The 16,472-nt window shown below is 39.1% G+C and overlaps 2 protein-coding genes across 7 annotated transcripts in view; one reads left to right on the top strand and one right to left on the bottom strand.

Moving 5' to 3' along the window:
- Nucleotides 1-14,003, top strand: part of SERPINE3 (serpin family E member 3) — a 32,167-nt gene extending 18,164 nt beyond the window's left edge. The window contains exons 6-9 of the mRNA XM_032611215.1: nt 249-349; nt 10,794-10,880; nt 11,391-11,474; nt 13,927-14,003. Of these exons, the coding sequence (XP_032467106.1) occupies nt 249-349; nt 10,794-10,880; nt 11,391-11,474; nt 13,927-13,970 (316 nt within the window). The 3' untranslated portion in view covers nt 13,971-14,003. The remainder of the gene's footprint in view (nt 1-248; nt 350-10,793; nt 10,881-11,390; nt 11,475-13,926) is intronic.
- The window catches only part of INTS6 (integrator complex subunit 6), a 111,423-nt gene that overhangs the window by 7,050 nt on the left and 87,901 nt on the right, over nt 1-16,472 (bottom strand). For 4 of the 6 annotated variants that reach the window (XM_032611209.1, XM_032611211.1, XM_032611212.1 and 1 more), the window contains one exon: nt 12,283-15,577. In XM_032611209.1, coding sequence (XP_032467100.1) covers nt 15,484-15,577 — 94 coding nt within the window. In that variant the 3' untranslated portion in view covers nt 12,283-15,483. Of the gene's footprint in view, nt 1-12,282; nt 15,578-16,472 lie in introns of those variants that run through there. The other 2 variants (XR_004346673.1, XM_032611210.1) reach the window with 1 other exon arrangement.

Here is a 16,472-nt window from a genome sequence, read left to right as displayed (position 1 = left end):
CTGAGCTTAGAGGAAAGGTCTCAAGGGAGACCTGGAAAAAACAGCAGAAGCAAAGGTCCAGAGTTGGGAGAGAGTGCTGTGTGGTCAGATTAGTCAGGGGGTCGGGGGTCTGGGAAGGAGCAATGACAGATGAAGCTGGAAATGAGCCTGACTTTCAAGTGAGGGGGTTTGGTTGTCACGTGATGTGTATGGAAGTCCACTGAGTGAGAATTTTAAGTGAAAGTTGATGGTTTGTTTTTGTTTTTTAGGTTTAGGATCCAAAATCATTTCAACTTGAAAAACATTTTATATTCCTGGGGAGTTACCGATCTCTTCGACCCACTCAAAGCTAACTTGAAAGGAATTTCAGGTAACACCAGTTCTTCTTCCAAGCTTATTAGCATTGTGTTTGGGGCAGTTTCTAATCAGTAATCATGCACTGATTAAGGGATTCTCATCTACAGAGCCTTCAGAGGTAAACAGCTAGAGTTAACATCATTTAAAAGAATTTTAAAAGTGCTTTGCTTTACATAAGAATTTGTTACTTTAGATAACAGATTTGGGTTGGACTTTGTTGAGGAGGGGGTGTTTCTTGAGACCACCTCTAAGCACCATTTTCAGATGCCATCTTCAGAGTAAAGTCAGTGACCACAGGACACAGTACAACTCCCCTCCTCTGCCTGGCATGACTAGGAGATGCCAGAGACATTGGTGCAACAGAGCCCTTCGTTCTGACCTCCTGCTGTCCTGATGCCCTCACGGTCACTCTGTTTCTACCTCCCCTCCCTCCCTTCCTGTACCTCTCTGTCCTCTTCTAATGAGCTAACCTCGGAACTTACCCTCATCCATCCAACTTCCTTTCTTCAAATTACTCATCCATCTACAACCTTGCCTTAAAATGTCCTCCCTCCCAGAGTCTATATTCAATTTCTTGGCTTGTAGTAGACAAGCTACTCCTAATCAATAGGATCTGTATTCACGTATGGTCTGACAGACTTACATCTGACGTTAAAAGAGAGTGGAATGCCAGAACCTTATCTTCCAGAATCCTCTCAGGAGACCACTGGCTAAACTACTGCCAACTCCAAAGGCTCAGGTTCATTTCTGCTCTGGATGGTAAATTATCTATACGAAGATGACACTGGGGCAGGCATAGCCATTGGCCTTGATGTTTTCCTTGCCTGATGAGCTTGTGAAATCTCTGTTTTGAATGCTAGAACCTCATAGCACAGATAAGTTTTCTAAAGGCTTGCTCAGATTTCTTTAAGCAATCACAGAAAAACATGGGAGTTTGGTCCACAAGAGAAGTCTCAGCTTGGGCATTAGATGTGACCAGTTAGACTACATGGCACATCAAATAAAACACAGGAGGAAGGATCTATTCTAGATTGTTTATAATCCACCAGCTCTGAACTCATTGCTGAAACAAAGAGATAAGCAAGGTGATAGTCCAGTTTGGGTACAGTGCCCCAACAATGCTTGGCACACAGTGGATATCCAGTAAATACTGTTGACTTTGTTGAATGACTCTACCAGAAATTTTGCCTGGTGACACAGACATAATCTAGCACTGCCAGGAAAAGAGGAAGATTAGAGCAAAACGATGAGAAGCAAGGAAGGAGCAAGGGATGAAGAACTTGAGTGCACTGTCTTTAATAACCTGCAGAATCCAATCACAGCATCTTTTTGTGGCCCTGGAGCTCAGCTATGGCATTCCTGTTTTGATCATCCTAGTTCAAAACTTTGGGGCTGTTCTGACCTTTTCTTCCACACCACTACATTCAAGTAATCACTGTGACTCACTGCTCCTTCCTGGTTCTCAAACCTCTCTGACTTTATGTCTTAGAAGTGCATCCTAAAATGCAGTCAGTTCCGTGTCCTCAAACAGGACTGAGCGCAACCCACATCGTGCAGTTCCCCTATTGGTAAAGACTTCTGAGGCCCACAGCTTCTTTGATAAGATCTAACAAGCAGCTTAGCTTTAAAAAGAACCTTTTAAAATACCTAACCTCTTGTTTTATAATGCAATTAAAGCCTACTTATATTTGCTCCAATCAGCAGAAATATAGGCTCATGGATCCGGCTTGTTAAATAACTATCATGCAGTTACCATGCACCAAGTGGGAAGCTTGCATGCATGTTTCCTACAGATAAAACACATCCACCTTACAATCTTCTCCCATAAAGTTTTGTTCCTCTAATGCAGGGGTCACCAAATGATGGCCCACCACCTCTTTTTATAAATAAAGTTTTATTGAAACACAGCCACTCCCATTCATTTACAAATCATCCGTGGTTGCTTTCCTGCTATAATGGCAGAATTGAGATGTTGCAACAGATGCCACATGGTCTGCAATGGCTAAAATATTTAATATCTGGCCTTTTACAGATAGAGTTTGCCAACTAAAATATTGCTTTCCAATGCTGTTCTTTAAACATAATCAAAAGACGAGTCACTCCTGTGCCCAAGTAAGCTGTTGACTTAATTCTGGAGACATGGCCACTGAATCTCACTAACAAATCGTCGTATCATGCCTGAATGGGGTATCCACCACCCACCTCACATCTTACTTGCGGGAATGAAATTCCTTATCATATAGCAAAGCTTCATTAGAGAGCTTGTCAGAGAGTAAATGATCAGAAAATGCTGGCCTCCCATCTTACAATTAACAAAGGGTTGCAAACAGTTTTGTGCTATTGATGGAAACTAAACAACCACAGGGAACATTTGGCTTTTTCTTTCCATTTGGTTCCAAAGTCCAGTATCATTTTACTCAAGTTCCCCTGCTCCGTTTAAAAGTCACTCATCTCTCCTTTCATGGCATCAGATCCTTTTTTGGCTGCATGATGAACTTGCTTGATATCATTTCAAGGCCCAACTGAGACCAGGGTATAATTTTCCTCCCCAGACAAACTTGACACTACATGAAGCTTTTAAGAATAATTCCAGTTTCACTTACACTAAAGACATCAGCTAGAGATACCCTTTTTGAGCAATCCCACTTCCTATAGGATCAGCAGGCTTTGATACCAACCCATGCTTCCTAATCCAAGAAATACTCCTTGTGCACCAACTTGAAACTTTGAAGAAACTGTCTTATTCTTGACTTTTGTAAGTGAATAGTTTTCAATCTCTGCTCATGAAGAAGTACAAGTTCCCTGTTACTATGATGTGAATGAGGAAACCACCCACAGTTGTTTGGTTGTGTACGGAAGTTAACTTATGCCATACCAGATGACTGGGCAGAGCTGCAGTAGGTCATCAAGATGGCAACATAGGTCATTCCCGACTTCAGTCCCTTTCTCAAGAAGACCAACTAGCAACTATCCATAGACAAGTCACCATTGTGGAAATACCCCCACCAGGAGGTGAGGCTGAAGCACCCCTCTGAAACACAGAGACTGAGAAGGACCACCTTAGAAAGGTAAGAGGAGTGGCTACACTCTGACCACATCACCCCTCCTCCAGGCTGACATAGCGCTAGGTCTATGGTTTCTCCAGTGGGAAAAGAGAGCCCAAGGTAGACATTCAATGTTGCAGGACACATCCTGGTAGGCCCTCTCAGGTCTCTGATCTCAGGGAATCAGATAAGAGATGGAGAAGAGGGGCAAAGCTTACAGCAATCGGCACTCAAACCTTAACAGACCATATTGCAGTGGCACCTGAGCAAAGACCCCAGCCAGCAGCAGTGCCCATCTGCAGAGCCAAGCCAGTGGCCCCATCTGGCCAGAGGGCTCAGTTGGCAGTTCTGTGATTTGGGTCTCCAGTCAAAGGGCCATACTCCCAACCCACCCAGGCAGGAAAGCAAATTCACAGCCCAACCCAACTGCCGAGCATAGCCTCAATTCCTGCTCATCCAGGAAGCCTGGCCAGAGAACCCAGAGAGCCAGGAAGCCCATCCTACAGCCCTGCTGGGGCAAAGAGCCAAGCCAGATGGCCTGCCCAGCTGTTGAGCATATCCCCTGACACCATACAACCAGGAAGACCGGTTGGTGACTCTGGATGGCCTTGGGGCCCAACCCATGGTACCACCAAGCCAGATCCCGGCCTGTCACTGCACCTGGCACAGAGCCCAGCCAACAGCACCACCCAGTTGGAAAATACAGCCTGAGACCCCACCTGACCAGGAATGATTGCAGAGCCCATCCCACAACTGCCCAATCATGGTATCCAATCAGTGCACCATCCTGCCAGGGAACACAGCCTGCAACCTCACCCAACCAGAGGCGATTACAGAGCTAGTGGCCCAACCCAACCATAAAACATAGCCAGAAGCCCCGCCTGAACAGGGAGTCCCCGCAGTGGCCCCACTTGAATGCACAGTCCAGCCAGCAGACCCACCCAACCAAGTAACCCAGCCAGCAGCAACCCCTGCAACCTCAGAGCATATGCAGTAGCCTTGCTCAAACAGAGACCCTGGTAGAGAGCCTTACTTGCCCACGACTGCTACCAGCTGACTGGTGAAGGTCTTTCCCTGCCAAAGCAAACCTGTGACGTCTGGAAGAGGAGACTGCTTACTTAAATACGTAGATATTAATGCAAGGAATGAAGGATCATGAAGAATCAGAAAAACATGATACCACCAAAAGAAACAAATAAATCTCTAATAACTACCCTTAAAAGATGGAGATCTGTTAACTGTCTAACAAAGAACTCTGAGTAATCCTCTTAAAAAAGTTCAGTAAACTACAAGAATGCACAGACAAACAAAATTAGGAAAACGGTGCACAAATAAGTAACAAGTTCAACAAAGAAATAGAAACCATCAAAAAAACAAAACAAAACAGAAATCCTAAAGCGTAAGAATATAATGACTGCACTGAAGATTAAGAGAGCCTCAACAGCAGACTTGACCAAGCAGAGGAAAAAAAATTGGTGAACTAAAAGATAAATCATTTGAAATTATCTAGTCAGAGGAGCAAAAAGAAAAAAAGAGTGAAGAAAGTCTATGAGAGCTGGGGACATCCATCAAAAGAAACAATATATACATTATGGGAATCCCAGGAGGAGAAGAGAAAGAGAAAGGGATAGAAAGTCTATTTAAAGCAATATTAGCTGAAAACTTCCCAAACTTGGAACAATAAATAAATGGGCATCCAGATTCATGAGGGCCCAATGACCCCAAATAGGTTGAGGATGAAAAGGGCTACCCTAAAACACATTATAATTAAATTGCCAAAAGTCAAAGACAAAGAATTTTGAAAGCAGCGAGAGAGAAGAAACAAGTTACATACAAGGGAACCCCCCATAAGACAATCAATGTGTTTCTCAACAGAAACTTTGCAGGCCAGGAGAGAGTGGGATGACACATTCAAAATATTCAAAGAAAAAACTGTTAACCAAGAATACTATACTGACAAAGCTGTCCTTCACATATGGAGAGACAAAGACTTTCCCAAGCAAACAAAAGCTGAGGGAATTCATCACCAATAGACCTGTCTTACAAGATATGCTAAAGGACATTCTTGCAGCTAAAATAAAAGAATGCCAATTAACATTGTAAAAATGTATGAATGTGTAAAAATCACTGGTAATAGTAAATATATCATCAAAATCATATTCTCTAATATTGTAATGGTGGTATATAATTAGATAGAACTAATCAGTAAATTCAGTAAAGTTGTAACATACAAAGTCAACATACAAATATGAGTTGTTTTTTATACACTAACAATGAACTATCTGAAAAAGAGATAAAATAATCCCATTTACAATTGCATCAAAAACAGTAAAGTACGTAGGAATAAATTTAACCAAGGGGATGAAAAATCTCTACACTGAAAACTACAACACATTGATGAAAGAAATTGAAGAAGATACAAATAAATGAAAAGACATCCTGTGTTCATGGACTGGAAGAATTAATGTTGTTAAAATGTCTATACTACCCAGACCAATCCTCAGATTCAATGCAATCCCTATCAAAATTCCAGTGTTTTTCATAGAGACAGAAAAAAAACAATCCTAAAATTTGTATGGAACCACAAAAGACCCAGAATAGCCAAAGTAATCCTGAGAAAGAACAAAGATGAAGGTGTCACATGTCCTGATTTCAAACTATATTACAAAGCTATAATAATTGAAACAGTATGGTACTGGCACTAAAAACAAACAAGTGGACCAGAATTGAGACCCCAGAAATAAACCCATGTGTATGGAGTCAATTAATATTTGACAGGGAAGCCAAGAATACTCAGTGGAGAAAAGATAGTCTCTTCAGTAAATGGTGTTAGGAAAACAGGATATTCACATGCAAAAGAATGAAACTGGACCCCTATCTTACACCACTCACAAAAATTAACTCAAAATGGATGTCTGAAACCATAAAACTCCTAGAAGAAAACATAGTAGAAAACTCCTTGAAATTGGTCTTGGCAATTATTTTTTGGATATGACACCAAAAGCACAAACACCAAAAGCAAAATTAAACAAGTGAAACTACATCAAACTAAGCTTCTTCACAGCAAAAGAAATAACTCACAAAATGAAAAGGCAACATATTGAATGGGAGAAAATACTTGCAAACTACATATCCGTTAAGGGGTTAATATCCAAGATGTCTAAGGAACTCATACAACTCAATAGCAAATCATCATCATCATCCAATTTCAAAATGGGTAGAGGATCTGAATAGACATTTTTCCAGAAAGACACACAAATGGCCAACAGGTACATGAAAATGTGCTCAACATTGCTAATCATCAGGGAAATGCACATCAAAACAATGAGGTATCACCTCACATCTGTGAGAACGGCTGTTATCAGAAAGATAAGAAATAGCAAGTGTTGGGAATTCCCTGGTGGTCCAGTGGTTAGGACTCCACGTTTTCACTGCTGAGGGCGCAGGTTCGATCCCTGGCCAGGGAACTTAAGATCCCACAAGCTGTGTGGCACAGCCAAAAAAAGAAAAAAATAGCAAGTGTTGGTAAGGACGTGGAGAAAAGGGATCCCTTGTGCACTGTTGGTAGGAATGTAAATTGGTGCAGCCACTACGGAAAGTAGTCAGAACTATCATATGATCCAGCAATTTCACGTCTGGGTATATATCCAAAGGAAATTAAATCACTGTGTCACAGAGATATCTGCACCCTCATGTTCATAGTAGCATTATTTATAACAGGCAAGACATGGAAAAAAGCTAAGTGTCTATCACCAGGTGAATGGATAAAGGAGTTGCAGTACATACATATGCAATAGAATATTATTCGGCCATTAAAAAGAAAATCCTGCCATTTGCAACATTATAGAAAAACCCTGAGTGCATTATGGTAAGTGAATTAAGTCAGAGAGAGAAAGACAAATACCGTATGATCTCACATATATGTGTAATCTAAAAAACCTAAACTCATAGAATCAGAGTGTACAATTGTGTTTGCCAGGGTGGGGAGAATGGATGAAGGTGGTCAAAGGGTACAGATATAAGATATATTACTTGTGATATATACATACATAAAATATCACACTGTACACCTTAAATGTACACAATGTTACATATGTCGATTACATCTCAACAAAGCTGGGTGGGAGGGTGGGGAGAAAGAAAGATGTGAGGAGTGGGCTGGAGGAGAAGGATGGAGAAAGGAACTAAGCACCTACTTTCAGAGGCCATTTCAGATTCTTTCCAGTACTCACTCTTTATATGCTGGGCTGGGTGCTATGTGACACACACTTGCCATCTACAACTAAGTGACAAGAGGATGAGAAAGATAAACTAGAAGCAAATTTGCAAATTCTGGCAATAACTTTTTCAAAGCCATTAATGTTACCAATAGTAAGTGATAACAACTGGGAAGACAAAAGACACAGCAAATGATGTTTGTCCTGCTTTGTGAGAAGCTGAGGATGAAATGTAGGATTACTACTTTATATTTTGCAAATCTTACATTTACACAATGTCATATTATCAAAACTCTTAAGCCTTTTGAAAGTATGGCCAATCACATAAAAAGAATGACGGGCTCCACTCACAAAGGGGAAGGGACACTGTTTTAAGTCATTTGGATGAGATTAGCCAAAGACTCGCTCTGTGCTGTGCCCCAGTGATTCCAAGGACAGCAACCAACATTTCCTTACAAGTGAAATCAGATTAAAGAACATTAAGTCAGTTGTTTTTATGGGAAAATGAAACAAATGTACAGTGTGAGGAGTGTCGAGTATTCATTCATCCAACATTTACTAAACACATACGTGTACCAAGCATTATTATGCTAGTTGAGCAAAGTAAATATTTAAAACAAATACTACAGCTTCTGCTTTCTGGGAACTAACAATCTAATGAGGAAAGTTGAGATGGAAATACTTATATGTTATGGAAGAAGGGTAGAGTATGCCAGGGAGGGCAAGAAGAATTTTACCTGTTTGCTTTGGATATTGAAATGTAATATAGGAGCAGAAGAGTTTATTGGGCAGGGGGAAGGCAGCTAGTTTCCCAAAGTATGTTCTGTAGAATGCTAACCTGCTAAATTTGGAGACAGGAGATAGTGTGGGTATTTCCATGGTTAAACACTACATATTATAGCCCTCCTGTGGAGATTCACTATGAACGTTAGCAAATTAGCAGCTCTAAGAAGTCCACTATTAAAAACAAAAGCACAAACCTATCCAACTTGCAGTTCCCATTGTAATTACTCATGGAACCCTTTTTAATAGAATAGCACCTATAAACAACCTTGGGAACAAATTCTGGGGAAACAGGTTGTATGGCCGTCAATGGCACTAGACAGCTGCCAACACTGCAGGAGAGGATGAGCCCAAAGCCAGGAGAATCCCTTTGGGCTGATCTCATTAGTTGCTGCATAACATTTCCAGAGCTACCTAACAAAAACAAGCAAAATAGGGATCTGTAATACAAGATCAAGCAAGAAAAACACAAACCCACAGATGACTCCTGAATCCTTATTTTGCTCACGAATGTTGGTCTTCTGAAATGTTAACTCTTACCAGAGATAAAATGTATGAGAGATGAGGATGCTAGGACATGAGAGGCTATGGGTCTTAGCCTATGTCTGTGCAAACATGTAAATGTCAATTATTGGACCACTCCTGTAATATGATGGAGAAAAAAGCTACTTAAATGAAACCTCAGTTGCAGTTTCAAGAAATTCAAAGAGCCAAGCCCATCTAACCAAAAACTCATTAATACCAACCAGTCGACCCCATTTCTCACATTGTGCCAGGGTGCCTGGACTCTAACACAAACGCATTTACTATATTCTAGCTGATAAAGAACCTTTGCTCATTTCATTAACATTTATTTTAAATGTCCAGATGGCATACTAGATAGTAATGAAGTCACAGATTAGTAAAAGCTTCTCATGACCATCAACCATTCCTTATACACACAATTCTGATCTGGGCACTGCATTTCAGTTTGCTCAATGAGTTAGTGAGACAGGCTAGTTAGTATAGAGAAATTTGTTTCTTTTCTAAAAGATCCCACAGAAAAAGACCAACTGCTACAATCAATCAGATTCTGCACTGGTTTTAGGACAAGCGATGGCAGGTGAATGTTTCCGTTGATTTTTCTCCTCCTCTGGCCCTTGTCTGGCCCCCTTCACTGATGCTGCAAAATACCTGTTCCTTACACTGAACACAGCCAACTCACAATTTCCTGTGTATGCCTTATTTACAAGATGGATGAAATGCTGCATATTCTGTACTCCACTGGTATTATTCTCTCACAACATTCATTTGCCATCCCCTTGTATGTGCATGAGAAATGCAAAACAATTTAAATATTAGTCTAAGCTCAAACAAAGAAGCCCCCTCAAAATACATGTCCATCACAATGATTATTTTAAGACTCCTGCCACAGCTCCCTTTCTAGTGCGTCCTGCAGTGGACTAGAACACACTTTTCCAAGGTGGTGGCGCCTGTATGGAAATGTGGGGTGGAAATAGGCACTGCACCTGCTCTCAGAACACCTGCATATGCCCGACTGGACCTCTTGTCAAGTGTGTGGCCTCAGATGACTTCACAGCTCACTCTAAAATGAGAGGGCTGGACTGAATGATTTCTAAAGTTTCTTCTCATTCTAAAGATTCTTACTTTCATTCTTTGTGTGATCAAGTACCATTTCACTGTGGAGAGTTGTTTAAAAATGATTGATGGCTAAATTACAAAAACCTGTCAATTCCTCTAACACTTGGATCACTCAGATTCCTATTTGCTAAGCTTATAATATCTTTGAAATTGTTGGCATACAACTATTATAGTTCTAACTTCTCATTTTCTTTGCAAATTCTAGCCAATAAGGCAAGATAATTGCATAACTGATATACTCAGTATACAGAATGCAGTCATGAGGCATGAGACATTTTTTATACACTGCCTTTTAAGGCCCATAGTACAAACTTCTGTCATTTAAAAGTGGCTCCTAAAATGCAGCCCAAGATTCAAGGGAAATCATCTCAGAAGCTTGCTGAACGCGCAGATTCCTGGGCTCCAGAATTTGCATTTTAACACGCACTGTGGCAATTCTTATACCACCGAAATTTTAGAAACACTGACTAAAGATTTCAACAGTAACTAGAAATTATTTTTGAAAATTAACTATTGAAAAAAATGGGGCACAGACCTGAATGTTAATCTGAGAGGGGTTATTTATTAGATAATTTACCAAATTTGAGGTTTTGAAAGTTGCATAAATTATTGTACCTTAAAATTTCCCAAACAAATCTCTTCCTAACTACACAGTAAGCAGCATACGAACGAGACTGTAAGTGAAGTCCATTCTTTAAAAATGTACTAAAATCTTTCAACTAAATGCATCAAAATGCAAATAAACAATCACATTTTTATGTCCTGGGATTAGGCCAGGATGGCGTTTATGTTTCTGAAGCAATCCACAAAGCCAAGATTGAGGTTTCAGAGGAAGGCACCAAGGCATCTGCAGCTACAGGTATGTTCCTAAGAGCACAGTGTCAGCAACACTCAGTCAGCTGCTTCCCCCTTATCTCCCTCTGTTAGATTTATCCAGTTCAACCTTCACACTTCTAAGCCTCCCCACTAAAAACCCAAGTCCAGATGTAGTAGAGCATTCTAAAAAAAGAAATGTTAACAGAACAAAGTTTTTGAAAACTGATGGGAGAAAAGAGATAGCCATTTTGAAAAGGATTTGTAGCACGACCCCATAAACAAGGAATAGAGTCATTTTGAAAATTACCTTCAGGAAGGAATTTATTCCATGGAATATTTTGAAAATAGGACACAGTGTTGGCTAAGTGGTATCTTTTCCCTTTAATTTTCCCATTTGCACCCCATCATAACACTAAACAATGCTATATCATTAGGATGCTTTTATTTCTCCAAAAATCAAGGCATATAAGTGACTTCGTATCCAATTTTAATAGTGACTTTCCTCAAATGAAGAGAAAGTACAACGGGATTCTATTCTTTATCTTTCCTGCAGCTCTGTTGTTACTGAAAAGGTCTCGGATTCCTATTTTTAAAGCAGATCGGCCATTCATCTTTTTCCTGAGAGAACCCAACACAGGTATTACAGTATTTTTTGATAGGAGTCACATAAATTAAATATTTATCAGCATCTCTCTAGCAACAAAGCCTCGTTTGTCCACCCTAACCTAAAACAAGCATTCCTTCTAGCTGGTTTCCATGGTGCTTCAGAAGCTTCTCAGTTGCTATGTCATGTATCCTGAGAAAGGGGAATATTTCATAACTACTGAGCAAACTAATAACCTCGGTGGCTTTTTTGCCTTCTGTTTCTCTCAGCTCATTTATAGTTGATGTAGGTCTTTAAAAATTCAGGTTTCTACTTCTGGGGAGACTTAAAGTCATGAAAGTAAAATAAATGATAAATCTTTTTTCCCCATTGTTGCCAAGCTTTCTTGGCCTTGGAGGATGAAAGAATTCCTTCAGGCCACTAGAGTGTCCAAGCAGTCCTCTGGCTCTCAGCACCCCTAGTATCCTAGGGAACGCACCTGCATTTCTATAGTTTTCCTGTTGATCTTTCTCAAGCTTGCTGAAGTTACACAAAAATCAAATGTTTGCCCTAGTACTTGTTAGGTCCCACCACACAACCTCATCTCAATCCAAAGAGGGGATGGTACAGGCAGAGCCTTAGCACATCAGAAGGACAAGCAGAAGTCCTTTAAGCATCAACAACAGTGAACAAAGTATTCAAATTATTCCTCTTAATGTCGCCCCACCCTCTCTGGCAATTACTTATCAGCCTAGGAAAGAAAAAGAGATTCTCAGTAAAGAGTTGTTGGCAAGTCTAAACAATGTGTCAAAAAGAAATAGGATGGAACAAGTCTAACAAAATCAAGCAAAAGTGGATCTACTTTAACTAAACATCAGGCATTATTTTTATTTATGGAGAGAAAAAAAGTCAAGTTAGAATAATGAAAATTACGCATAGGTTTTACACAAATTGTTAAGGAAATACTGTCAACATCATTTTATCTGAGAATCATTTGCATACTGCTGTAACTTGTGCTAGAAATCAAAGAGACACTTGCGACAAAAAGGATGAAGATAATCATTCACTAGGAAATCATCTATTCGGGGATTATTTGGGGAGAAAAAGTCCATCAACAAAATATATCCTCTTAGTATTTCACCATGATCATCCCAACCCCATATTTATTAGATGAAAATGTCACTTATCACTCAGAACAGGCAACAGAGAGCCCTCTCTTAGAAAGGATACAGGTCAAAAAATGAAAGATGAAAAAAAAAGACAGGTTCTACTCCCTCAAGAAACAAAGAAACAGGACTAAACTTGAACAGAAAGGTCACTGTCAAAAGCTCATAGCCAATAAAGATTGATGACAGTTAAGAGAGAACAGTTTCTCTTTTGGAATTCAACTGCATAAAATGATGTAAAATCTTTGAACTACCTAGTAAAGGACACACCACTGTTTCCGTGCTAAGAGTTTCCAGAACGGCCGTAGTAAACAGAATGAAAATACAATCCAACACCAGTTCCATAATCCGCCGCACATCTAAATATAGTCCTTGTGAATTTATTTACCTCTCTTTCTGGGAGGTACTTGCTCATAACACACAAGGCAAAGTGGCTATTCTTCTGGTGACGGGGTATTGAAAGGACAAATGAGTCTCAGCCTTCAGTACACCAAATTGACAAAGCTTACTGATAAGGGTAAATAATGACTCAATCAGTTGACAAATGGGACACATACAAGAACATTACAAAAAATTATCTTAACCTGAAAATTAAACTGTTGGAGAACATCATTTGTCCAGCCTACAGTCAGTCATCCATCCATTGATCTAAAGGGGCTAAAAGACATGCTATTCCCCTCAAATGTACTCCCCCTCCCCTTTGCTTACAAAAATTCTGCAGTATTTCACTAATTCAACTAATATGCCCAGTTTCTTAAAATGTAAAAAAAACCTGCAAGAGATGAGATATTAAGCTTGAATTTTGATGGGCTTCAAAGCTTGTGACTAGGTTTTGGGATGAGGGCGTAGAGTATGGAGGCAGAGAGATTTAGGACGAAAAGAGGAGACAGAACAAACTGCTTCTTTCCAACTCCCTCGAGGGCTCATACCCCAAAATGTATTAAAGGTCAAGCAAGAGTCTAAAGGATTATTACCTCATGAGCAACCTGTGAAATGCAACTAAGAACTTTCTGATAAGGAAAGTGGCCAAATATTGGACTAGATTGAGTCCCTTTCCTAAATATTCTTGTTAAGTATTAACTTTTATCTGAATGACTTGTAGTCCCCCTCCTGTTAATCTCAGAATCTAAACATATATAATTTAAAACCAGACAGTATATTCTGGATTTTGTGTATCTCTTGTTGAATTTAGCAATGTGACTGCAGCTAATTACCTTAACAATTCCATTTACTAAATGATATCCTGCTTAAAGGTATTTTGTAGAGGTGAAAAAATGTTTAAAGAATTGCATATGAAAATACTATTTAACACTACATTAAATGCTTTTTTTTCTTGACAGCATTTGTCTTCAGTATTGGGAGAGTTTCAAATCCCCTAAACTGAATTAACAGATTTCAAGCATGTTCTCTACTTTCATCGATGCTTTTCTTCATAAAAAGTTACAATTTCATTTTGCTATACCCTTGATTTTAAAAATGTTCTGCTAAAGTATAAAAAGATAAGGGTATGTGATTTTCAAATATTATGAACCTAAAAATACTTCAATTTTACCATAATTTTATAAATTTATTTCACCCTCTCTTAATCTAAATGTATTTTAGCCTTCTTTTCTACTGGTTATCCCAAAAGCACTACAAGGCACAGCAGTGATCTATGAATGGTAAGTGAGTCAGGTCACAGGGTCACGTCCTCAGTAAGGACACGTGAGGCCATGTTGGACTGAGGGCGGACAGTGAACAGTGTTCAGTTTTCCTTATCCTGGATAACTTAGGGAGAATGCAAAATGAGCAAAGTCATTTGAAACATGTTTCCTTTCCATTTAGCTTCTAAATAAAATGGAGAGTTGAAGTGTAATAGCAGAGCAGAACTAAGAGATCCCTGTTGAAACCCCAGTCTGTTGTGAGACTTCTGTAAGTATGGCATCAAGCTGCTAAATGCTAGACGTTTCAGAGTATGTGGTATACCCCAAACTTACAACTCCCTGACCGATGGCTTCACCTTAGTGCCATCCACAATCCTACTGAGAAAGGAAAAGGGGTTGAAGGAAAGTAAGTAAGGAAACCAATAAAGTCCAAAGGCATCTGCTTTTAAAATAGCTTTAAAGAGTCTGCCTATCCGCCATAGATACCATCATTTCCATTATCTAGGCAGAAACGGAGCATGTTGGAGTGGCCAACAAAATCTAAGAACATAGAGTAAAAAGACAATGCAGATTATGTAACACGTAATTACAGTTAGGTTTAACAAATGTGAACTTCAAGTGGTGTATTTTTCCAATGCTAAAAAGCAAGGCCTTTAAAATTCCATTATCTTAAGATGGTTTTAAATGATTACTTTAAATGTGATTATTTCCTAAACCACACAAGAGTAAAATAGAGCATTTATTGATGGAATAACAAAAGTGCTTTTCTTAAATATTCTTCAAAATACATTTGTACAACTTACAATAATATATCCAAAATAACTGTATATACAAAACATTGCCTAGTTTTAATGTATGTGCTTTTTTCCCCAAAAATTACAAAGTAACTTCTTTTTTATTTTTTTGGCAAAGTTCAACCTTAACAGAGGTGACAATTTTAAAGGTTGGTTTAAGAAAATAGAACCTGAGGGAAATTGACACGCAAGAGTCAATGACAAGCAAGAGATTTGGAGGAATATTTTTAGTTTGTTAAATAAAAATGTTTTTTAGAGTGATACTTTTCACATTACAAAAATAAACCAAAATGAAGAAAAGGTCACTGTAAAATGATGGAAAAAGGATCTGTAGACTTGCTCTTAGTATTTCAAAAAGCCAACAATGCATGTCAAAAAATGAATGCAAGATCACAACAGTCTTGTATTTACTTTGTATTTGGAGAAGGTAGTGAAATAAGTGGCCACATTCTGTTTTCTTTTAATTGCTATTAATATGGTTGATCTGATTGGCTCTTCGATGAATTTCATCCAAGAAGTTCTCCAGTTGTTCTATTAGCATTCTTTTTTTAAACCTGTATAAAAAAATAAGTAATAGCACTCTCAATTTCTTTTTAACAAATAGTTATATATCAGTATACTTTTTTTTAAAGGAGAGAAACTGCCTTGGAAAGATTTTTCAAAGTGAGATGAAAATGAAAAATCAACAACTTTATGATATATAAAATCTCTTGGAAGATTAGCAAATTATTTTATCAGTAGAGTATTATAGTTTGTTCCTAAAACAAATAATCCAGGCCTAAGTACAATGGGAAAGAGGTTATTTCTTCCACAATCAAAAAGAAAAAGGGGGAAGAAAAAACCCTAATAAATACAAGGGTTATAAATATTCCAGCAATATGGGCTCCCAAAGCAATGACTCCAACAGCTTCTTATGCTCTTTGAACACTGAATGTTGAATGGAATGTGAATAAAATATGAATATAATTCCCCACAAAACGGAAGAAGAAATGAAATTTGGGCAATTGCATTTAAACTGTGGTGTTCTACTATTACAATTTGAAAACTAGCAAATCAAGGACAATTAGACATCTGTAGTATAGGATACAGCAAACAAAGTTCAAGTTTTAAATTTTTGCGGTAATAAATATAGTAGACTAAAATTGCTTTTGTCTGCCTAAGTATTAATACTGCTGATGCTTTTCAGAATATCCAAAAACACTGCCCACATCTATACCTACTTCCTCTCTACTCGTACACTAATATGACTACCGACCATAATACTACACAACTCTCTAAAAGGTGGCAGAAGTAGGGCTTCCCTGGTGGCGCAGTGGTTGAGAGTCTGCCTGCCGATGCAGGGGACGCGGGTTTGGGCCCCGGTCCGGGAGGATCCCACATGCCGCGGAGCGGCTAGGCCCGTGAGCCATGGCCGCTGGACCTGCGCGTCTGGAGCCTGTGCTCCGCAAC

This window comes from Phocoena sinus, chromosome 18 (assembly GCF_008692025.1).
Source record: "Phocoena sinus isolate mPhoSin1 chromosome 18, mPhoSin1.pri, whole genome shotgun sequence".
Classification (NCBI taxonomy): domain Eukaryota; kingdom Metazoa; phylum Chordata; class Mammalia; order Artiodactyla; family Phocoenidae; genus Phocoena; species Phocoena sinus.
This window is presented reverse-complemented; position numbering and strand designations above follow the sequence as displayed.